At 48.0% G+C, this 25320-nt stretch overlaps 1 protein-coding gene across 1 annotated transcript in view; it reads right to left on the bottom strand.

The window, feature by feature from the left end:
• ADAMTS15 (ADAM metallopeptidase with thrombospondin type 1 motif 15) overlaps positions 1 to 24962 on the bottom strand; it is a 43856-nt gene extending 18894 nt beyond the window's left edge. The window contains exons 1-2 of the mRNA XM_072979064.2: positions 19763 to 24962; positions 2175 to 2307 (exon numbers count right to left, since the gene is read on the bottom strand). Of these exons, the coding sequence (XP_072835165.2) occupies positions 2175 to 2307; positions 19763 to 20800 (1171 nt within the window). The 5' untranslated portion in view covers positions 20801 to 24962. The remainder of the gene's footprint in view (positions 1 to 2174; positions 2308 to 19762) is intronic.
• Positions 24963 to 25320: the final 358 nt, after the last annotated feature.

Genomic DNA, 25320 nt, shown 5'->3' with positions numbered 1-25320 from the left:
AAGGAAGGAAGATGAGCCTTCTAGAAAAGGTACGAAGCAGTGGTCCAGGACTTGGTTTGCATGCAGAAGAACAGAACGCTTGGACGTTTGGTTCCTGGCATCTTGTTTGGGTTGTGCATTTCTGCTGCTGTTGTTATTTCTGGATTAGGCAGAAGAGGATGGAGAAGACTTTTCTGTGTCAGAGATCCTGGAAAGCTCCAGCGAGTCACAAAGTTGGTGGCATTCGAGATGGATGAATATTCTGACCTGGTTAGAAAGGGGCTTCTTATGTCTTATTCTGTGCCATCACCACAGCTGAGCTACAACTTGCCAGAATTCCCCAGTCAACATAGACTTAACCATGCTGGCAGGTGTATTCTGGGAGTTGTAGTCTAAATCATGTTTCAAAGCTCTGAACACAAGCCGTCTAAAAAGGTATCATCTTCCGTCCAGAGTCTCCGTAATCAAGACCTGGAACTGGCGGTCGAGCAACAGCCAAAGCTGGGCAATATAGCCAAAGTGCTACCCTGCTGGCCAAGCATCTTGTACTTCTATGTCGCCAGTCTGTCTCAGAGGCCTCATACTGCCTCTCGAAGAGTGCCATGCATCCTTAGACCATTGAAGGTCTAAAGGAAACTCTAGGATCTGAGCACACATAGTTCATGGTCCCACACCTCATGAGGTTCCCAATCGATGATCAAGATGGCAGTGGAAAACCACAGGTCAAAAGATGACCATTGTTGTGGGGAAGGGCTATCTAACCACAAAGCTACCATTCCGCCACGTGCCTACACAACCCACAACAAATGTCCCAGGCAGAAAGCGGCCTGAAAGCAGACATACCAAGATAGCATTACATCTGCTGTTTGTCTCAGGTTACCGCTCACGACTGGGAGATAAGAAGCAGTAAACAACAGAGAGGTGGTTGGCAGTTGTTCTTTTTTCCTCTGTGTGCTACACTGTGCATTTGAGGAGACAAGGATGAAGCTCTGGATTTTAGTTTGAACATTACAGGAGCTATTCCAGGTGTTCATCACCTTGGATAGTTCCTGTAACATTCAGATTAATATCCAGAATGGATTCTGCACTGCTACAAAATCAGAGTCAGTAGCATCCACTGCATGCACTTCTCTGAGCCAGCCTGCCACCTCAAGGTACTGTATTGGTGGATGCTCTCCCATCATCAGGATGTGGGGCTGCTGCGGGTTAAGCCACAGAAGCCTCTGGTGCTGCAAGGTCAGAAGACCAGCAGTCATAAGATCGAATCCATGCGACGAAGTGAGCTCCCGTCACTTGACCCAGCTCCTCTCAACCTAGCAGTTCAAAAGCATGTAAAAATATGAGTAGATAAATAGGTACCACCAGGGTGGGAAGGTAATGGCATTCCGTGTCTAGTCGCACTGGCCACATGACCACGGAAATGGTCTATGGACAAACGCTGGCTCTACGGCTTGGAGACAGGGATGAGCACCACGCCCTGGAGTCAGACACAACTAGACTAAATGTCAAAGGGAACCTTTACCTCCCCCATCATCAGTGCTGAGGGCAGATTTAGTCCATTTGACTTTTGTATACAGAACGGGAAAGGAATAATATGGAATTGTTTCGTCTGTCTCAAGCACCAAAATTTCCTGGACCAGCCTTATCACAATTTCGGTCCCTGACATGCACAGTTTAAAAGATCTCCAGCAACATAACTGAACCTTAAGAAGGTCCTGTTAATCAGGCTAGAAACTACTTTGATAGATAGATCATAGGTTTAATAATACCAGACAGCCCCAAGACATTTTGGTCCTTCCAGAGCTCAAAGTGCTACTTAGTTGTGTCTACTACTTCCAGAAACTCCCGCCAACATGGTCAGCTAAGGTCCAGTCCTGGGACTGAGGCAAAACACAATACGGCATTTTCTCCAACTCCATATACAAATTATGACCAGACTGGTAACAGAATCTGTTCTTCAGCGTTAGTGATGGGACTGTTCCACCACATCTGAGGCCAGCAGTCTAGCTTGGGAATGGGAGCAGAGAAGGAGCCCACAGGATCTTGCCATGCTTCTGTGGACCTGCCACTTATGGTGGCCACCTCAGTTTGTCAAAGGGTAGAGCCCTGGCTATGAAACTGAAAGTGACAGAAAATGAAGTTGCAATTGACATCCTCGGATCAATTCTCCCTCTTCCGTCAAAGCCGTTTCTTACCTAATTCATGAGCAGTGGTAAAAGCCGAGGGAAGGCCATCATCTTCAATGACTGAGCAGCTTCGCTTGGGGTCACACATGGTGCCAACATCTGCCATTCCCAAAGTATCACAGGTGGTGGCCCCACACAAGTCCTACAAGGAACAGAAGAATAGAGGCAGGTATACAAAAAAAATCTGTGTTAGTCTGTTGTCACAAAGCCAGCAAAGACTCTTGTAGCATCTTAAGGATTAACCAGCTTTATTTAGCATCAGCTTCCATGGAAGGCAGCCCACTTCACTGGGGCTACAGTCCACAAAGAGTTTATGCCAAACAAAACATGTTAATTTTTAAGATCTCTCTTATGGTTTTTGGTCATGGCAAAAAGGGGGGGGGGAGGCTATTTTTAAGGTGACCAACTTCACTTAAGCTGATTTTTGATCCGGATACTGACGTTCAAAGGAACTACCATTTTATCTATCCATGTTATTCATTTAGGCAAATGGCTGTGGAATTCTGGACGTTGTAGTCAAAGATAAACTGCTGGACGGCTCAGGGGCTTAGGCTGCGAGGCTGGGAGTTCGATTCCACACACAGAGACCCCATCCCTCCTTGACAGGGGTCGGACTTGATGATCCATAGGAGCCCTGCCATTTCCAGATGAGTCAATGTTGACTTAATTTTAAGAGAGCTTTCTTGCTGGTAAGAACCAGCCCGATAGCCTACGTTTTGTGCTGGAGGACTTCAAGCAGAAACTAGACAACTGAGGATCTTCAGGCCTGGTTCTTCTGCATAGGTAGGGATTGGACCAGATGATTTACATGCTCCCCTCCAATTCTTATGACCCCATGTTATGAGATATACGTCTGTGTAGCAAATTCATTCCTACATGGTTATTTCTGCACTGAAGAATTTCCACTGACCAATGCAGAGTCCACCTTCCAGTTAGAAAGAAATGAATAGTCAACAAGGCTCTCTTTGCATAACATGCAGCACAAGGGGGACGATGAATCCATCACCTACATTTGGAAATTTGAGCAAGGTAGAGTAGAGACAAAAGACTCCTTCGTAGACTCCAAACAAAACAACCCACTTTTCACTGGGCTAAATTTACTTAGATCTAAACAATGCCATTAAAGTTCATGGATATCGCAATTGGCTCTTGCTCTCACTCCTTCTTTGGGGAGTGGGGGGTCTGATCAAAGAACATTCCTGACACTTTTACTCTACCCATTTTCCCCTTCTCACTTCCTCCTTTTTTCCCCAACAGTGGAATAGCTCTTGTACCCAACCAGCCTGTAGAAAAGCTTAAGGAATGTCTAGGAAGGAATGCAACAAACGTAAACTGAATTCCTGGTTCTTATCAATTTAGGATGTCTCAGAAGGTACTTTGATGAGGAATTTTAAAGCCCTGTAAGATTCCTGACCTCCAACCAAAGGGGAGACACAGTACACACTTTTATACTCGAGATCTCTAAACTTCAGGCAAAATGCTCCTGATGTCCAAGTGGCTGATTATTTTAAAAGATGCGAACAACACATCCTGTGCTTCAAAGCAGCAGTCATTCTAGTTGGGGGCAATCTTGCAATCTGTGCAGTCTGTCCGGTTCTACAATTCCACATGGAGATTCTGTGCAAAACATCTTTCTCACACAATCTACCAAAAGCAGAAGGAAATTCTTACCAATTTGCTGGCATGAAGAAAAACACTGCAGTTTTTCAGCTGCAAATGGTCACAGATTGACACCCCTTCATCCAGGTCACAACGCAAACAAGCCCATAGCCTGAAAACTTTTCCCCATTTGGTGAGTGCCATGATTGAGCTGAACCCATTCACGAGACAAATCCAGCATGCTCAGATCTACTGAAAAGAGCCAGGTCATGTTGAAAACATGTTGGTGCTGAACCACGGATGGAGGTCGAGTGACAGCTAGGAAAAAGAGGTTCTGCCAGGAGCCAAGGGGATCAAGCCAGGGATTGCTGCCAATGGACTCCAACAGAGAGGTCACGCCAGATAACTAGCAAGAACTGGCAAAAAGCATCCTTGCTCAGGCAATGAACCAGCAACCTGAAAGGGAAGGATTCCTGTTTATTCCTTTCCAAGAAAGCCAACGGGCCACCAGGGCACACAGAGCCAGTCAATTAGCTGGCAGCATTTGACTGCTCGAAGCACCAAAGATCAAACTCTGGAAATCCATGGGGCATCTTCCCACCCCATGGTCCTCCTCGGTCCTCTCCTTATGGATCCAGATGTGACCAAAATTTGTTCTGGAGAAAAAAAACTACCTACAACTGCCTTACAGAGAGACATAACCTGGCTTTGATCCAAGCATATACCCAGGAGAGCCAACCACAATTCTCTAGTGCATGTGGGCGGAAGCCTCTTCTCCCTTTCACTCCCACTTCATATCTACACTTCAAACTGCTTAGGTTGATATCCCCCACGTGGGATCAGCCTGAATGGCAAATCTATTATTCTCTAATCAGCCAGATTTACTTGTGTGAAATAATTCAAGGAGATTGCTACTCTCTGATGACACAACTGCCCTCGGCCAGGCTGGCAAAAAAAAAAAACAGATTTTTCCCCAGCATAAGGAGGAGGAGAGGGGAAAAGGATGATCAAGGATGCAGTGCAGAGAGAGGAGATGGGAAACCACTTAAAGAACTAGGCAGAGGAATGAACATTCACAGCGCCGAAAAACGGAAGCGAGATGGTTTTGTTTTCAAAGTTGGAAAACCACCCCCTGTCCCAATGGGAGCTTCTGACAAGGTGCAGCTGATAGACCTTCCAGTCTTCTGACAGATACATAAAAACTCAACAGTATGCCTGCACGGATTTGGGCGTGTGATGCTCTAAACCTCAGTGAACAGACTTTGAGAGCATACGGTTTCACCTTTCCAGTCAGAATTCTTGAGGTTAGCTACGTTCTTACAGTTACTGTCCTCTCATCACATACCCGTAAAAGCTTCAGGCCATGACCAGCAAGGCCAGAAAAGGCAGAAACCACAGGCTCAAACATCCGAAATACCGTGGGAGGTTTCTGTCCTATCCTCATCTTAAGTGACAAGCCCTCTCGCCGCTGGGAGCCAGATCTGACATCATGGCCTGCAGATGTTGCCTGCAGAGGCCTGGACACAAGTGAACACTAGGGCACTGTCATTACTCACATATTCCAAATTGCTTCCATATCCTTTTTACTGCGAGAGCAGCAGGAACAACTTCAAGACAGATCCTCCAAGACATTGAAGATGTGTTTTTTTTAATGGGAACACAGGCTGTCATGTTTCGTGGTTGTACCATTTGATGGAGAGGTTCTGGTGGAATGGTTAAAAAGACAGGGCACAGCCTTATACTGAGCCCATCAAATCCACTGCCACCAAATCTGACTGACAACAGTGGTGTACCAGGGCTTCATGCGTGGTGACCCCTGATGTTCAGTGTTAGCCTTCTCTCCAACTCACGCCCAGAACCAACCCTGTTTAGCTTCCAAAAATAGATAAGATCAGTGTGGTCTCATGGTATGAAAAATGCAAAATAGCCTTGCCTAACCATAACTCGTAAAGCATTCATGGTCCCATCGACAACCTCACACTCAAGTTTTGATCTATAAGCAGAGCAGATGCAGGAACATTTAAGTGGTCTTTTTGACTCAGGGAAACAGCAAGGATGGAGGCTGTGGGTGGATTACCTTTCTTGGAGCATTGATATGCCACATCAAAGTGATCCTGAAGCCAGGACATCTGCCATTGCCTTGTGTCACTATGAAAATTGTATTGTCCTTAATGAGGGTAAGATGAGGAAGTTGTTAATTGTTCAAGGAAAGTAGTCATTCTAAGTGGGCAAAAGCTTCTAAGTTTATATGTTCCATGTTTTATACCTTACAGTAATTACGCCCACCTTTGAAGAACGGCTTCATCTTAGAGGTGTCTAAAACCTATGACATCACCTTGCCAACAAAGGACCGCATAGTCAAAGCTATGGTTTTTCCAGTAGCGATGTATGGAAGTGAGAGGTGGACCATAAATAAGGCTGACGGCTGAAGAATTGATGCTTTTGAATTGTGGTGCTGGAGGAGACTCTTGAGAGTCCCCTGGACTGCAAGGAGAACAAACCGATCCATTCTTAAGGAAATCAACTCTGAGTGCTCACTGGAAGGACAGATCCTGAAGCTGAGGCTCCAATACTTTGGCCATCACATGAGAAGAGAAGACTCCCTGGAAAAGACCCCGATGTTGGGAAAGTGTGAAGGCAAGAGGAGAAGGGGACGACAGAGGACAAGATGGTTGGACAGTGTCATCGAAACTACCAACATGAATCTGACCCAACTCCGGGAGGCAGTGGAAGACAGGAGGGCCTGGCGTGCTCTGGTCCATGGGGTCACGAAGAGTTGGACACAACTAAATGACTAAACAACAACAAAAACCTATGATAATCAGTGTCATGCCAAGGCACAAGCCAACAAGAGGCTTCTAGCTCTGCTCCCAATCCCAAGCCATTTTGCTGCCAGAGGCAAACCAAAAAATGGCAGTCCCTCTATGCCAATATCAGATACGCAGCGGCAAGAGTCAGCTAAGTCATTTTAGCACATAGGTCAGAAAGTCCCACACGTACCTCTCCCCACCCCTGGTGGTAGAAATATGGCAAGAATTAGAGACATGAAGAGCAATTGGGTGCCTTTTCGCACCATTTCAAAATTTGGTCCTTGAGGCAAATGCCTCACTCTTCCTGATGGTAAGGGCTGCTCTTGGACGAAAACTCCCCAATGGCTTAACCACTAGCTGTGCTGGCCAGGATTTCTGGGAGTTGAAGAAGAAGAAGAAGAAGAAGAAGAAGAAGAAGAAGAAGAAGAAGAAGAAGAAGAAGAAGAAGAAGAAGAAGAAGAAGAAGAAGGAGAAGTAGTAGTAGTAGTAGTAGTAGTAGTAGTAGTAGTAGTAGTAGTAGTAGTAGTAGTAGTAGTAGTTGTTCTGCAATCTCTGGCCAAGGCTGATTGGACTTGCAGTCCCACAACATCTAAAGAGCTGTGTGGTGCTCATCCCTCCCTGATTGCCACGGAGCTCCAAGACTGGATTTGCTTCCTGACTCATCTACTCCCACTCTATCCATTGTGTGTGTTAATTCCTTCCCAGTGGTAGGAAACAGCCTCCTTTCCTTGGGTAGGGGATGGGGCATCTGCTTTGAAGTGCACCCACACCAAAGAGTCGGGGAGGAGGAAAGAGAGCGGAAGATAAATGGCTGGCTGGAATTTGCACACATGGGCAGTTCTTCACCTCTTGGAGAAGACCTAAGCATCATATTTCATCTCTATCATCTCTGGGCAATCTCACAGACAGCTGAAGGGATCCAGGATGAAGATGCTCAGGGTATGAACCATTGGCAGCTGCCCAAGTTGGTCGTAAATATTATGGAAATAAGCTGCACTGCAGGGGTTGGGGTAGTTGACCACATTATTCAGTAATAATGACCGAAAGGAGCTGGGAGCAGCGCTGACTCACTTTCAGTTACTCTTACCCTGCATTTTTCCAAAGTTTGGAAGTAACAAACCCCCCAGAGTTTGATGGCTGCAAATAACAAATGGCTTGCAATTAATTCACTCTCTCCCCTTTTCAGAATACATACAAAATAAATAAGGTACACTGCAGCTGTGATGCAATGAGAATAATGTCATTCTCTTTATAGTGTAACTGTAAGTATTTCTCTACATTTACAGTTATAGGCACAGGCCAGAAGTTTGCAATCTTATGGTACTTGTTTTTTTAAAAAAAGAGAGACTAAAACATAACTAGTTCAATTCATTTTTAACAACAAGAAAGTGAAGAGTTACTTTTAAAAATTGCAATCTCTCTCTCTCTCACACACACACACACACACGTGTGGCAGATGCTAGTCAACAAAGCAGATAATCGAGCACAATTTTCTCTAAACTATATCTATAGGAAGAGGAAAGGAAACTAAGCTATGAGCCAAAAACAATCTCTCCTGCTTGGACCACTGGTCCTTAAGAGGAAGTCAATATTATAACTACTTGAATGGGAAATCTGGTGGGTGGGAGACAGGAAGGAGCTGATTTTTAGGCTAGCATCCCACTGAAGTGAAATAAGTGTGAAAGGTTTGCAAAGGTCCCCAGTCAGGATATATCAGCCAATGCTTTTTTACATATGCACACGGAACCATGTTCAACACATCCAGTAGTGAGAAATAACAGGATGCACACAGTAATCAAAAAAACTGACTGATCTGCTTTGGGACTGGCCCAGAGTGATATGAGGGGAATGAATATGGATGAGTTCCAGGGAGAGATGTGCCATGCTCAGCTGTGTGCAATGGAGATGAGAACAGAAGGGGGAATATAGGAACCTGTATTCTATTGATTCAGCCCATTAGCCCATACAATCACATCATAGAATCGTCGTAGGGTTGGAAAGGACCTTGCAAGTCTTCTCGTCCAACCCCCTGCCCGAGGCAGGAGACCTCATATCATCTCTATTTCAACTGTAAAGCTAACTCAGAGTGGCTCTCCAGGGTTTAAGGAGGTTTCTCCCAGCCCTGCCTGGAGATGCCAGGTTTGAATCTCAGACCACCTGCATGCAAAGCAGTGGGGTGGGGTGCTGAGTTACAACCCCTACCAATGGAAGAAAAAAGGGAAAGCACAGAAAGATACAGAATGAAGTCTCATCTTTGTTCCATTCCAGGACTTCCCAGCATATTGCTAGGATGGGTGCATGCATGATAACCCATTAACTATCTCAGATACTTGACACCCTCAAAGACAAAGGTGAAGTAGAAAAAGATACACTGGAGGAAATGTGCACAGAGTGCATCCATAGGCATCCTTCAGTCTCGAGAGACTATGGTAACATGCTCTGAATCGAGGAGTGTCCTCTCCAGAGCATGAAGCCTGGGTAAAGTAATAAGGAGGATGGGCTGTTACCCAAGCAGCCGATCCCCCCTCTCCACGTTGCTGAAATGGTCCAATGGAAAGGCAAGCACCAATACAACTGGTTCCAGCAACGTCACAGGAGTTGGCAGACTGACACCAACTGCCTTTGGGACTCCAGCTCCGGATTTTGCCTCCAGGTGGGAAAAGAGCCACAGGGGCACATACTTGCGCAGTGCATGAGCATCCACTTCAAAGGCCAGAATACTTCATGACCACAAAATGCTCAGGGACTAGCTAGGGCCAGAGAAGGCGGTGGCCTTGGCAGCCAATCCAGCAAGGTAGCACTTAATGCTCCACACATTTATCTTTTCCTTGCAAAATCTATGGGCCTGCTCTCTGAAAATGACATTTGGTGCACCTTTTCCTCCCCGTACATCTTTCTCAGTAAGAAATGCAGGTCTCAGTAATTGACCTATCAGGAGGTCAGCGACAGGTAGCCCTGCAGTCAGTGTTAGCCTTGGGGGGAGGGGGGAACTATATCAACAGGGGATTTTGGAACTTGTAGTCCAAAATAAGTAATGTTTCAAAACTCTTCTTCCACCATCCCTCACCTCTGGCTATGCCATACAGGGCTGGTGGTAGGATCTGGAGCCCCCCCCCCAGCAACTTGTAAGACACCAGTTTCCCATCTGTGGCCTGGCGTTCAAGCAAAAGGGTTCATCATGGGCACCGTGGTAGCTCTTTGGCAGTCCCAAAAACTTGCTGGGCAAAGGGATCCTTCTCCTAACTGATATGGACAAGCAAAGCTTTGTGGGTGTTGCCGACACTCTTGTTAGTTCCAAAAAGATGACACCCCCCCTAAAAAAAGAGGAGAAAAAAACCCAGAACCTCAGTCAACCTGAAGGAGGAAAATGAAGAACATAGCTTTGCAGAGTTTGGCCATTTCATTTGCCTTACTCATTCCTCACTTTCTTTTCTTTCTTTTTTAATTCCTGCTTCCTCGCAAGCCGAGGAGGAGGAAAAAAAAGCCCTTGGCCCCTCGCCCAACACCTGCACTGACACACTGACACACTTTCTCTGCTGAGCCTCGCCTGCAGATTATGGGCTGGGATTAACAAGCAGCGTTTAATGGGCCCTCCCTTAACACTGCCCCTGTGTGCTCGGGTTCAAATGGGAGTTAAGAGACAACTGGTGCCACCCACCCCTGAAAAGCACAGTGTTCACTTGGCACACAGTTTGAGGCACACAACTAGGTGCCCTCCAGATTTTTTGTTGTTGTTGTTGACAACTTCCTTAAGCCCAGGACTGTCAGAAGTCAGGGGTTATGGAGACACAGAGCACACATGTAGGGCAGCAGCTTCAGAAGTGGAAGGTCTACCAACAGCACCTTGTCAGAAGCTTCCATTGGGGCAGAGGCTGGCGTTCATGTTTTCTGGGTTTTCCATCTGATATACAGACCCCTATAGAGCAGTGGTGGCTATTCCGCATAAAGGGACGTGGTGGCACTGCGAGGTCAGAAGACCAGCCTTCGAAAAATCAAATCCACGCGACGGAGTGAGCTCCCGTCCCTTGTCCCAGCGCCTGCCAACCTAGCTGTTCGAAAGCATGCAAAAATGCGAGTCGATAAATAGGTACCACTTCAGTAATGGCATTCCGTGTCTAGTCGCGCTGGCCACGTGACCTCGGAAACTGTCTTCGGACAAACGCTGGCTCTATGGCATGGGAACGGGGAAGAGCACCACGCCCTAGAGTTGGACACGACTGGACTATATGTCAAGCGGAACCTTTACCAGTGGCATAGCATCAGGGTGGTTGCCCTGGATGCAAACCTCTTAGGGGCACAACATTTCAGACCTGCCACAGAGCTATTGGGCAAGGCAGAGTGCACCATGGGTAAGAAAGTGGGAGAGCCTCCCTGCCCCTCTTCCAGCTGCAGCTGCCTTGCTTGGTCTTTTGCCCCTCTCTGGGCAGGCGGCACTGGGGTTTGGCAATGGCCGAGTGGACCTTCCTCCTTGGAGTGGCCCCAAAGGCAAAGGGCAGCCAGGAGCAGCCTGGCCTCCCTCCTCCAGCATAAACAAAGTCAGTGTCGAGCCTCCTCCCCTGATGTTCCCCAAGGCAACCTTGAGGGGGTGCAACACTTGCCTTGCCCCAGGTGCTGGCAACCAATGCTACACCACTACTATGGTTTGCTGAATGTGGCTCACCTGGGAGAAAGACCTAAGCCTAGTTCACTCCACTTCCTGTTCAGAAAGGAAGCTGCCGCACTGCTAGCTAGGAGCTTCCTTTCTGAACTGGAAGTACTTAGGTGGAGTTAGGCCTAGCTGGGCAACCAAGCCTCCCAACTTGGATCTTTCTCCCATCGGTGTCACCTTTAAGTGTCTGTTAGATATCTTTATGAATAGAGAAATCCAAAAATCTCATGCCCAACAGGCAACCACCTATTGAACATATTATGCTTAGCACTCTTACAGCACTTGGACATATTAGGATTCTGTTCCGGCAATGTTTTGCTCCAACCTTAGCAATAACTCTATATGGCATTTGTGTATTAAAGTGTATTTTATGGCCCTATTACACAGGGACTGCCATAAAACCATCCATTGAGTTCACAGAAGACTTCCAGAGTTGTTACACTACAATAGCATCATGCTAAAACCAGAGACTGTTAGGAACATGGGAAGGTGTGTTCAGAGATCAACAAATCTACTTTTTAAAATATATGTTTATTTTTACTTCTATTTTCAGAATTCCAGTGCCAGAATGAGCCACTCAGTCATAAGAGTGACTCAATACCTGAAGATCTCAATACCAGAGGATCTCCAAAGTTTCAGATGAAGGGAAGATTTCCCAGCTGGACGTGAAGACACTGGGACTCTAACCTAGGTCTTTCTTTACCCTTAGTGTCCTATCACTCAGGTATGGCTCTTCCCAGAGATAAAGCATCAGAAGCTCTCTTAGAGCCACTATTCCATCAAAGCTCTGTACAACGACTGGTAGATATTTCCCAGGGTTTCAAGCATAAGTCTTCCGTAGCCCAGCGTAAGATAAAGACTGAATTTCGGAGCCTCTGAATTCAAGCATGTGCTCTATCATTGAGATATCACCTTCCCCTTTAGGGGAAGCCACCTCCCATCATGGAAGATCCTTCAAGCCCAGTACTTTCGACATTGACCGGCATCAGCTCTCCTGGATTCCAACTGGGGATACTGGACACTAACCCTGTATGGCACAGTCATGCTTTTCCAATCCTACCCAGCCATTCTCATTCACGCTTCCATGGGGGGGCTCAAGGAAAGCCACCGCAGAGCAGGAAAACCTCAGAGATACTCCACATCTCTAGCCCATCATCCTTTCCTGTGTGGGGAGCCAGGCTTCCCAAGACCTTCCCAACACTGAACAGCTCCACTCCATCCCTGGCTGGCTGATTGCAACTCCAAACTGCCTATCAATGAGCCCTTCCTCTCCTCCCCCGCCCTTCTTCTTAAGGAAAGAAATGCTCGGGGTTTGCGTAACAGCCTTTTGGCAGTCGGCTAAATTCCGTGGTATCCAGAGACCACAGATGGATGAGTTCAAGAAAGGCAGATGTCTTTGTTGATCCCGTGCCCTCTCATCAGGGTTTGAGGAATGAACGGTGGAGTAATGCATAAAAAATGCAAGCTGAGTATTATTTGAAAGCCGGGACAAAGCTTTACAAGCTGGAGACCAAATCCATCTGACTATAACTCCAAAGGTTTCTATCTGGAATGATGGGAGCCCATCACGTTCATGAGTTCACGGTGCTTTCTTTCCTCGTGTTTGTAGTCTTAGAGTCAGCTCAGCCCTGATCTTAAGGAATGAACCATCAATGGAAAACTTCCTTTCAGTGGAAACAGCACGAGGAAGCAAGGGGGGGGTGGGGGACTTTTTGGGGGGGGCTTTTTTCTCCTTCGTTTTCTTCCTCACAAGCTGCCCAGAGTCCAGGCTTCCCATTCAAGTGAAAAGACATAAAGGTCCATGGTGGCCAACAGTGACTGATCCTTTTCGACCGCTCCTAACAGCTGCATCAAATCCTGCGTGTGGGATTAAATTTTCTCCTACCTGAATATTATCATTGGAAGGGAAACTGGCACCTCCCGCTCCCCCTTGATTAACTAAAGGAAAAACATTGATATGGAAGTGATGCAATTATCATGACTTCAGTCCATGGTCAAGACCCACCAGAGACCTAGTTCGTACATGCTGCCTCCCGTTAAACCTGGCATTTTCAAGGTGATGTTGTGCATTACAAAGAGCACAAAATCAGGAGAAAGTGTTCCTTAAATGGTGAAAACATCTATCACAGCAAGAGTTTTTTCATACTTTTGTTAAGAAATTGCTTTGCTTCGGGACAGATCTTCTGGAGGCAAACTTGGGCTTCCAGACGGTCTACTGGAATGGCATCTCTGCAACACTACGGTGTTATCTGTAACATGTCATTTAGTCCTTACTCTTCAGCACTAGCGTAAGGGACATGGTGGCGCTGAAGGGACGTGGTGGCGCTGTGGGCTAAACTGCAGAAGCCTGTGCTGCAGGGTCAGAAGACCAGCAGTCGTAAGATCGAATCCATGCAACGGAGTGAGCGCCCGTCGTTTGTCCCAGCTCCTGCCAACCTAGCGGTTCGAAAGCATGCAAATGCAAGTAGATCAATAGGGACCACCTCGGTGGGAAGGTAACAGCGTTCCGTGTCTAAGTCGCACTGGCCATGTGACCATGGAAGATTGTCTTCGGACAAACGCTGGCTCTATGGGTTGGAAACGGGGATGAGCATCATGCCCTAGAGTCAAACACGACTGGACAAAAATTGTCAAGGGGAACCTTTACCTTTTACCTTCAGCACTAAGGCATGCAATCAAATTCTCCCCGCCTCATGTATCAGAAGCAAAGGATGCTAACTTAGCATTCACCTCAACCTGTTAAATTGGGAGGACTTGTTTTATTTTTGTGCCTTTTCTGATTCGTTTTGTTTCAAGTCTGGAAGAACCCGGGAACATGCAAAACCCTTCCTGTAATCTGAAGTGACAGATCCCTGTACCCAAGTCTTCCTCGGCTTGTGAAATTGCCCAAGTTCAACAGAAGGCCAGCGCTACATTCAAGTCTACAGTCATTGTTTTGTCTACATCCTTACAAACTTGCTGAGATCAATTTCCTGTGTATTCAAAAGTGTTACATTTTGGAACTCTTTCTGGAAAAACCCATCCTGGGAAAAATGGGGCTGGGGGTGGGTGGGAAGTTACTCATTTGCTCCAGGATAGAATTGCACAGAATCAAAGAAAGGAAAATGTAAGATATCTTGCTTTACCTATCACAAATACAATATTTCTTTCCTTTTATCAATCCCTCAACAACCACGAGACAAGCACTGTGTGTGAGAGCTAATAATCAGAAATGGTTCTCTCTCTCTCTCTCTCTCTCTCTCTCTCTCTCTCTCTCCATGGGCTGTAAAGAATTTCTTGATCCGTAAGTAATATCACATTTGTCATCCATTTGTATCTGCTGCTTTGCTGCCGAGACACGCCAGTTGGGGAAAACATTCGGTTTGTTTCCAAACATGATGGAAAAGTTCCAGGTCTCATTTTAAGTTTGACAAGGGGTCTCATCCACTGAGCCACATCCTGTTCTAATGTATACCATGTGAGGTTCTGTAGTACCATTCAACAGATCAGCAAGACTGCCTTGCTCCAGTCTAGTATCGTGGGATTGCTTAGCAAAAGGGGACCTGGAAAAGGAAGGGGTACATCTTCGAAATGGAATAACATGTTCTCCCACCATAGCAAAGAGTCTGCGACTCTTTTGAGGAGCCTTGTCCACAGACAAAAGAGTCGGTGACCGTAACATTCATAGATGCACCAAGCTGCCGAAAACAATGGAGATATTTTACAAATGCTTCTAAAATGCCTTTTTTGGGGGCTCATTTAATGGGGAAACCAGATGGAAATCACCAAATGGCACTACGCTTTTTATGGCCTGCACTCATCCAGCAAGCCCATGGATTGAATTCAAGATTGCCCCCACTGCTTGTGGAAGGTCTGTGCCCCTGGAAGGTGCTTGTATGGAAGTGAGAGCTGGACCATAAAGAAGGCTGACCGCCAAAGAATTGATGCTTTTGAATTGTGGTGCTGGAGGAGGCTCTTGAGAGTCCCCTGGACTGCAAGGAGAACAAACCTATCCATTTTGATGGAAATCAACCCTGAGGGCTCACTGGAAGGACAGATTCTGTAGCTGAGGCTCCAATACTTTGGCCATCTCATGAGAAGAGAAGACTCCCTGGAAAAGACCCTGATGTTGAGAAAGTGTGAAGGCAAGAAGAGAAGGGGACAACAGAGGATGAGATGGTTGGACAGTGTCACCGAAGCTACCAACATGCATTTGACCCAACTCCGGGAGGCAGTGGAGGACAGGAGGGCCTGGCATGCTCTGGTCCATGGGGTCACGAAGAGTCAGACACGACTAAATGACTAAACAACAACAAGTAACATCCTCCAGCACTGTGCAGCTGACTGGATAGCTCAGTAGTTTAGGCAGAGCCAGAGACTTCTTCACTGTGCCTCCTAAGGGAAGAGCCAGCCTGTGTAGCCTTGGGCAAGCTGCACAGTTCCAGTGCTGCCCCCAGAAGAAGGGAATGGCACGCAATGTCTGAATATCCTCTAACTAGAAACAAACCCCTGGAAAAGGATGAATAAACCCAGAATCAACTTGACATCATGCAATGATTATAATTCCAGCATCGTGCAGAGTTTTCAGTGGGGTACAAAGACTATGGAAGAAGCAATAGGGATGTTGGCTACTTCCATCCCAGTTGCACACAGCTAAACCTAGATCCAGTCCCATGTCCATACATGACTGTGGGGTGGCAATGGTCACTTGGTACTTAAGATATGAAGAAACCAGTTAGAAGGGATTCTGGTTTATTTGCCGCATGCAGATGTTTGCATGAAGTGTTTGGATCCCTCCATCACACATGAAGGCATGAGTCTGATGACTGGTTGCATTTTAATCCCATCCCTCTTGTCTTTCCCAAGGAAAGAAAGGCATCCTTAAATTTCTCAATGATGGCAGCTAAGCTAATAGGCACAAAGAAAGAAGCCATAAAATCCTGAAAAATAATAAAAATGAACAGCTCTGAACATGGAAACTTGATGCAGACACTATTCAACAGTATGACTTGGCTCTGGCAATGTCAGAGGAGGAACCCCCAAAAGAAAGTGCCATTTCCCGGAAGCCTACTCAGGGTCAGTGTTGTGAATCAGAATAGCACAAGGAGCCAAAGCATGACAAGGGAGTCAAAGCAGAAACTTCCACATCAGTCCCCTGTCTGCAGCCTGTCCAGGTGTAGAGGAGGCAAAACTATCTCAACTCTTAGGTGATGATGGCTGCAGAGGGACTACGCGCCAAGCAAACAGTCCTGTTCTGATTGGGCAAGAAGCCATCGCATGGGACCAATCCAGTTGCCAGCATCCGCACAGAAGCTAAGGAAGAGACTGCAGAGGAGAGGAAATGGAAAGAGGTCCAATTTGGGTCTCTTGTCTCTTGATAAGAGCTCCCACCAGGAATTTACCAGCCGGACGTCCTGATGGATGTCTCTTTTTTATTATTTATTTTTTCCGGAGCCATAAACAGCATGACGGAAGGCCGTTGCCCTTTCCTTCCCTGGACTAGGATGGATTCCACCAGCATCAAACAAAACAAAACAGAACAAAAACATAAAGAAACAGCAGGGACTTGCGAGCATTTCCAATTAGGAATAAAGGCCTGGAATGTTTCTTGGAGGGCAAAAAGTCAGGGGCAGCCAGAGAAACTTAAATTTGTTTAGAGCAGCCAGAAATAAAATGTTTACAATGAGGAGGTCTCAAGGGGAATGAACCCCACTTGACACAGGCAGCAACCCCAGGATGTTGCAATTTCCAAAGAGATTGAAGAACATCAGGACTGGAGTATCCTAACTGTTTGCAAGTTTGCAAGGCACTCCACAATAGCTTTAGAAAAGAGATCCAACATCCTCATCCTCATCTTAGAACTACAGGGCTGGAAGGGACCCTATGGGTCATCAAGTCCACCCCCTCTCAAGAAAGCCCAGTGGGGAATCAAACTCCCAACCTCTGGCTCCATAGCCCAAGACCTAGACCACTAAGCTATCCAGATTGTTTTAACATCCAGCTGTTCAGGGGGAAAAAATCCAGTGCCTAGGCTCCACCAGACAAATAAGAGCAAAAGCCAGCCAAGATGAGGAAGAGGAGGGAAGCAGTGTTGGGAGAACTTATAACCCCATCAGGCTATGCCTTTCCGCAGCCGCCTTTCAGAAGCCACCCCACCAGACTAATACTAACCTGATAATTTTAATTACTTATGCCTAAGTTTTCCTGTTTTCCTCTTCCCTCCCCACCCACATCTCCGTTTATGCTCTTCCCCAAGCCTACTGCAATGGGATAGTTTCGTCCCCTGTCTTTTCAGATTGCAAATCTGGGGTTATTTTGTGTCATTGTTTTTCCATTATTTTTACTGCAAGGTGCGAGATAATATGTGGTGTTTCAAGAGCCTTGTCGGCTACAAAGAGAAATACAAATAGCTATCAATCAGACAGACAGACAGAGCCTTATCAGATCAAATTGGAAGGTCTACCTAGTCGTCTTCTTGTAAAACATGGAGGCATTCTCTCTCCCATTTCATTTGGCTGCCCTACAGCTGATAAGTCTGCAATGGTCCACAGCTCTGAAGAGTCACTATCATGTCTTGCAAAAGCAAATTCCATGAGATCATGGAGCACTGTGTACAAGACCTGTCCTATCATTAGGCAAGTGTGATTTAGCTTTTTGGGGTGTGTGTGGAAGGGGTGGAAACCAGTAGTGAGTTATTAGAGGACAGGGCACGTGACATATAGCCTGCTCTTGACCTAAACACACCCACAACCCTAAGGTACAATGGAGAATGCCATCCCACAGTGGGTTGTGAGTTCAAATTCAGCTATCTATTGGGTTGCCTTCTTTGTCATGTGTGTCGCAGATGAGCCCTCAGTGTACTGGGGGGACCCAACCATTTTGTTCCCTCTTTCCTGCTTCCTTGCCATTTTACGGGGCAATCCTAACAAGTAAATAAATAAAATAGATAGGCAAAATGTGTCCCTCTCATCCCCACTTCTGCGTAGCTTTCACACTTTTTTTGAACCTCTACTATGTCTTCCTTCCCCCTTCGGTGGCTTCTCCCACTACAAGGGGAGGGAGGGGGGCATTTTCAGTTATGTCTAAGGAGGTATCTCACAAACATTTCAAGATACAGGTCAGAAGGTGGCAGCGGCTGCTCTAGATCCCCAACCGCCTTGTGTAACCACCCGGGAGGACCTCGCAGTCAGCAGGAGAAGACACAGAATGTGCTGAGAAAGGCATCGCCGCTCTGCTAGAGTCAAGGAGGTGCCCACTGGCAATTTACAGCCGTGCCGAAAATGCCTCTTCTTGAAGAATGCCTTTCCTCTTGACCCACTTTCCTGGCCTCCCTTGACCAAAACACGGATGCCAACGGGTGTTTCTCTCTTTCCCTCGCTCTCTTTCCTTCGCCCGCTGGGTGGCTGCGGAAAAGGAATTCCACGTATGCCAAGCACACAGCCCACGAGTTCCCCTTTTGCAACAGCCACGGAGCAAGAGGTGGGAGGGACCAAAGGCACACAGCCTCCCAACCCATGCTTTGCACCAACAACAAGGTCCCCAAGCCTGTGGCTTGCCAGCCCATGCCAAGAAAACCGAGGCAATGGGGAACATTGCTTTTTTCAGACTATAGCTTCCAGATGTCCACAGCCAGCATGGACACCGCTGGCCATGGAGCGCTGGCTAGTGTCGTAAAAGCACATCTGATCCCAAGGATGGGGAGGAGAGTCACGTCTATTGCTCGCTGTGCTGTACAGATCAGAAACAGTCTGCACACAACTCTGCAAGCTTCTTGTAGGTCTCTCACCAAACACAAACAAGAGATGGTTGATGGTCAGATTGCATCCTTGTGCAAAACTGAGGGAAGTTCCTTTTTTGGGAGGGGGGGGACAGCCAACTGCATGTTGCATGGGGAAAGTGCCCTCCCATAAAAGAATTTTGCTAAGCCCTGTCCTTTAAGGCAGGTGCATTTCTGAATGTTTCCCAAGAACAGACCTCCCTGGATTAAGTGCAATGTTAACTCCTGAGTAGATCTCTAGTAAAGATTCCAACCTGAAGGGGGTGACATCTAAAACCAGGAGAGAGCACCAGGGTAACCTCCAAGGCTCCAGTCATTCCTGTTTCCCCCCCCCCAAAAAAACACACTGCCCTAAACTCTTTTTTTAAAATCGCATTATTACAGCGCCTCCTGCTTGCCAATTAGCCGAAAGAGCTGAACTCGCGGGGAAGTCCCAACAGGTTCGCCATCACCAGCTCCACCGGTTCCCTTCACGGCCCGCTCTTCGTGGATTCGCTGCGCCAAGGGCAGCAAAGCGGAGGGGAGCGCTCTTGAGGATCTGGAGGGCGGGTTCCATCCGAGGGCAGCAAAGTCGCCAGGCGTTCCGCTGGCCCTGCCAGGGCAGGAGCAGCGGGCAGACGCAAGGGCGCGAAGCAGCAGCGGCGCAGCTCGGCGGGTCCGGCGTGGGGCCAGCCCGGTGCGCCGGGGTCTCCTTGCCCCGTCCCCCCCTCCCCGGGCGTCCCCGTCCTCCCTACCCAGGTCCTTCCCCCCCCACACACACACACACACACTTCCAGCCACCCACCTGCTTGGTAAAGAGAATGGCCGTGTCCCAATATTCGGGGTGCTTGTCGTTGCCCTTGTTCCACTTTTTCTGCCAGACGCAGAAATTCCGCAGCGTGAGGGCGGCGTTGCCGGTCACTTTGGGCCCTTTGTCATCCTGCCCGATGACCAGGAACTTCACCACCGCCAGGTTGATGGGGTTCTGGATGCTGGGGTGCCGGTAAAGCCGGGCCGCCGTGGCCATCAAGGTGAGCAGGTAATGCTGAAGGTCGTCGCCGTGGAACTTGGCCATGGACTCGTCGGCCACCACCAGCGTCTCCACGTACCTGGGGATGGAGACGAAGCGCTTGGCGCGCCCACCGCCGCCGGCTTTCTTGGCCAAGAGCCGGGCCGTCTGGTTCGCCGACGGCTTCCCCCCGCCGCCAGCACCGCCGCCGCCGCCGCCACCCTCGGCCTGGGCCACCTTGTACTTCTCCAAGGCTTGCAGGACGGCCGGGTTGAGGCCGGAGGCCACCCCGCACCGCGAGGTGGGGGCCTCGGCGGCCGTGCCGGCGTCGGGCGCGGCCGCGCTCCGGCGCTGCAACAGGTGCTCGCCTTGGTTGCTCCACAGCGCCCGGTTCCCGCTGTCGTTCTTGAAGGGGCTGATGAGGTACTCGGCCCCGCGGTAGCCGAAAGCCCCCGTCAGCCCCCCGCAGAGGCTGAGGGCGGCGAAGGAGTCCCGGTCCGCGTTGACGTCCCCGGAGTAGAAGCAGTGGCGCAAGTCGCGCCCGGCCACCCGCTTCGCCTCCGCGCCCAGGTACTGCGTGGCGAAGGCGGGCGCCAAGAAGCGCGCGTCCGGGGTCAAGTGCAAGTAGAAATCCTCGCGGAAGGCGCTGATCTGGAAGATCGCCCCTCGCGGAGGCGGCGAGCCGGAGCCCGGCTGCACGTAGGGCCGCCCGTCGAGGTCCGGATCCAAGCGGATGGGGGTGACGATCTCCGTCTCCAAGGCGGCGCGCCGGGAAGGCAGCAGGAGGGCCACCCCCAGGCAGAGGACGAAGGAGCCCCGCAGGCACCGAGGCATGGCTCGGGAGGCAGAGGAGGAAGAGGGGGGGGAGGAAGGGCTGCGCGGCCGCGCTGTCACTCGCGCATCCACCACCAAGCGGGAGAAAGGGAGAGAAAGCCGCGCGCCAAAAAGTGCCCCCTTCTCCAAACCGGCGCGCCTTCTCCACCTGGCCGCTGCGCCCGGGGCGACCGCGCTCGCTTAGAGGAGCATCCTTCAGGCGCGGATCTCCCCCTTCCTCGGGCGTACCTGCCGTTTCCAAAAAGGCATCGGACTTGTCAGGGCTTTATATACATCGCTGTCATGTGCCAATTAAAAAAAAACACAGAAAAACACACAGAGAGAGAGAGCCAAGGGTTTGTTGTAACCAGTTCCTTTTGCGCTCGCTCGCTCGCTCTCTTTCTTTTTTTTTTTAACGTCGGAGGGGAGGTGCTGAAGACGCTTATTGGACCTGCCTTGTAGCCACTTGCAGCCGGCTCGGCTGTTTTAAAGAGCCAGCCCGGTTTGTTTGCGAAGCCGCCCCGGAGGAGTTGACTGTTTTTTTTTTTTGCAAACGGCTTTATTAAAAAGAAAAGGCGGAAAGAAAGGGAAAAAAGTCCCCCGGGGGGGGGGAATGGAGGGTGGAGAACCTTGAGATGGTTTGCAGCCGGGCTGCGTTTTTGCTGTTCCCTTTTTCCTGCTTCTTTCTGCAGACACGTTGCCCCCGAGTTCCACTGCAGGGCAGCTTTGCGGACTCTCGGGCTCTAATTAAAGTTCCTGTGTTTCTCTGACTCGGCTGTTTTTTTGTTATTCTTCTCCCTACCCCACCCCCACCCCCTCGGTAGGACTCTTGTTTTGTTTGTGGGCCAGAAAGCTTCGGAGTTCTCCAGAGTCCCCAGGAAAGTGTGGACAAGGCAGAAGTCTTAGCCAAACGGATGTCCTTGTTTTAAAAAACAACGATAATGATAATAAGAGGGGAGGGAGGGGCGGAGGAATGCACGTGAAGCCAGCCAAGAAGGGCCTAAGTTTGCATTATGCATCCCTTCTCTTAATTCGTGTTCACCTTATCGTTTCCGAGTTGGAAAGCTCTCTCTCCCTGTGCGCTTCGGAGCACAAGCTCTTACTGGTTGCTTGGAATGAAACCCATCAGCTTTTAATCGCTCTCCTTCCTGGGCAAAATTGAAACTTCCCGTTGGTTTTCATGCCAGGTTGTGTCCACACATGACAATGTGGGGGTGGAGGGACTGTAGATACAGTTGAGGACATTTTGGTGCACTGTTGGGTTTAAAGGAAAAGCCAGAATGAAAGCTTTTTCATAGAGGCAAAGCGCCTCTCGCTGACCTCGCAAGACTGTTGTGAAGATAATCAAATAGACATGTTATCCCACCATAGCAAAGAGTTTGCGACTCTTTTAAGGAGCCTTATCCACAGACAAAAGAGTCGGTGACCGTAACGTTCATAGATGTACCAAACTGCCAAAAAACGAATGGAGATATTTTACAAATAAAATGCCCATCCCTTTTGGGGGCTCATTTAATGGGGAAACCAGATGGAAACCACCCAATGGACTCATCAAGCAAGTCCATGGATTGAATTTGAGATTGCCCCCACTGCTCGTGGAAGGGCTGTGCCCCTGGAAGGTGCTTTCACATCTTTTAGTAACATCCTCCAGCACTGCGGAGCTGACTGGATAGCTCAGTAGAGTAGTTTAGGCAGAGCCAGAGACACCTTCACTGTGCCTCCTAAAGGAAGAGCCAGCCTGTGTAGCCTTGGGCAAGCTGCACAGTTCCAGTGCTGCCCCCCCAGAAGAAGGGAATGGCACGCAATGTCTGAATATCCTCTACCTAGAAACCCCTGGAAAAGGATGCCATAACCCTGAATCAACTTGACAGCATGCAAAGATTATAATTCCAGCACCGTGCAGAGTTTTCAGTGGGGGACAAAGTCTACAGAAGAATCAATAGGGATGTTGGCTTCTTCCACTCCAGTTGCACACAGCTAAACCTAGATCCAGTCCCATGTCCATATATGACTGTGGGGTGGCAAGGGTCACTTGGTACTTAAGTACCTCCCAGTGACCTCGCAAGACTGTTGTGAAGATAATCAAATAGAACAGATCCATACACATCACTCAGAACTGAAGAACTGCTAGATAGCTCAGTGCCTTAGGCCTCTGGCTGCAGTTGGGAGTTCAATTCCCCTATGTACCTATTTGACAGGGGTTGGACATGATGATCCATAGGACCCCTTTCAGCTCTGCAGTTTGAAGATTTTTTTTAAGGTGGTTGTTATGATCTCGAGCCTCAAAGCAAAGGCTAGTCCCAGTTACCCATTGTATCTGTTGCCAAGTGGTAACTCAAAACGTATGCAAATTCCATTGATTCAATGGGTTGATTCCAGTTTGGATTAGCAACTGGGTGTAGGCCCTGCATGTAAGATTATTAAACACTTTATAAATTGATGGCCAGGATCCAGTGTAAGCAGACGTGTTGCATTAGCAAGCTTACCTGTGTTCCTGAATAGCTATCATATTCCTCTGCTTCATAGGTCTGAGAAATAGTTGCATTCCTAGTCATGCGCTCAGTCATCCAACGCATGGCAAGCCAAAAGGGGAAAACCACGGCGTGAAGAATACCTTTACACTGTGTTTCTGTTTTTCCCAACTGGATTTTGACTGATTTCTCTGCAGGCCCTGTAGAAATTAAGGCACAACAACAGCAAGAAAAATAAAGGGCACCATTCAAAATCTAGCATAGCAGAAAAGCCCAAATAAACCCTGTATTTGTATAACCTACATTGCAAATCCCCACCTCACCTAGGAAGAAAAGAAAAGAAAAACAAGGCATCGGAAATCTACTTGTCAGAAACCACTGGTTTGTCTGATTTTGGAAGCTAAGCAGGGTTGGGCCTGGTGAGTACTTGGGTGGGTGACTATTGTAGAACAGCAGCAATCTCCTGATAGAGCTAGGAAGGAATTCTGCCTGGAAACAAGTAAAGGCACTGCCATTCAGAGTTGGCAGGACTTGGTTAAATAGGCCAATGATCTAACCCAGTTTTTAACCCTACAAAGTGCAATGTTAGAAGGGTAGCTCCCCCAGAAGGTATAGTACTAGAGACTTATATACTACAACACAAGTCATGCTTTCTGCTAAGAAATACAATGCATGGTTATTTTGCCACAATGCCCAAAATCATGTGGCAGAGATCTCTCCAGCTTCCAGAACTGCTGAATAGCTCAATAGTTTAGGCATCTGGCTGTGAAGCCAGAGGTTGGGAGTTCAAAGAATTGATGCCTTTGAACTGTGGTGCTGGAGGAGGCTCTTGAGAGTCCCCTGGACTGCAAGGAGAACAAACCTATCAGTTCTAAAGGAAATCAACCCTGAGTGCTCACTGGAAGGACAGATCCTGAAGCTGAGGTCCAATACTTTGGCCATCTCATGAGAAGAGAGGACTCCCTGGAAAAGACCTTAATGTTGGGAAAGTGTGAAGACAAGAGGAGAAGGGGACGACAGAGGATGAGATGGTTGGACAGTGTCACCGAAGCAACCAACATGAATCTGACCCAACTCCGTGAGGCAGCGGAAGACAGGAGGTCCTGGCATGCTCTTTTCCATGGGGTCACGAAGAGTCGGACACGACTAAACAACTAAACGAACGAAAACGAGGGTCCCTTCTAGCCCTGCAGTTCTAAGATTATGATGGTGATGGTATTCCTTATATAAATGCAATTCCAGTGTTCCTGTGGAATCAATTTTGGGTCTAGTCCAAACAGTTCTGACATCCAGGAACCTGTTGCCAGCCCTCTTACAGTGTATATATTTCTGATGCAGAACTATCACTAAATAATCTTTGGAAGCATTGTTCCCCCACCGAGTCTCATCATTGGCTCAGTGGCAGAATCCATGCTTTGAATGCAAAAGATTGCTGCTTTATGCCCTTTGCATCTCCAGATAGGAGATGAACTAGGTAGAAATCTTCCTGAAACCACAGAGAGCTGTTGCTAGTCACTGTCACCAATATTGAACTGAATGGATCAAGGATCTGAACGGAATCAATTTCTTGTGTTTCTAGATGTGTTGAATGACAAATGCCATCAACTAACTTCAAATCATTACATAATAATGGGCATGCTGCACAATAGATCTTTGTAATAATTGGTGATGATATATGGCCGTGAAAAAGATTTCACTGGAATCGCAACCCTCCCATGACCTCTTCCTGCTGTCTCTTACACCATCATAAAAGCTTTGTGTGCTGACCTCAGCAGAGAAAGTAGCCCGTGCTTTTTTTTCACTGCTGTTTCACAAAACAGAGGGATGAAAAGTTGGCCAAAGGATGGAGCGAATCAGATTTCTGGGAAGAACTGTAAAGGCCAAAACCAGTACAGTGGGCTCTCGACTTACAGATGGCTCGACTTACAGACTTTTTGAGTTACAGACTTCTCTGGCTGCAAAATTTAGATTTGACTTGCAGCCAGAGAATCGACTTACAGACCAGAAAAAAACCAAAATGGAATAAAAATAGAATAAAAACCACTGTTATGGGATTAATCGGTTTTCAGT

This window comes from Pogona vitticeps, chromosome 8 (assembly GCF_051106095.1).
Source record: "Pogona vitticeps strain Pit_001003342236 chromosome 8, PviZW2.1, whole genome shotgun sequence".
NCBI lineage: Eukaryota > Metazoa > Chordata > Lepidosauria > Squamata > Agamidae > Pogona > Pogona vitticeps.
This window is presented reverse-complemented; position numbering and strand designations above follow the sequence as displayed.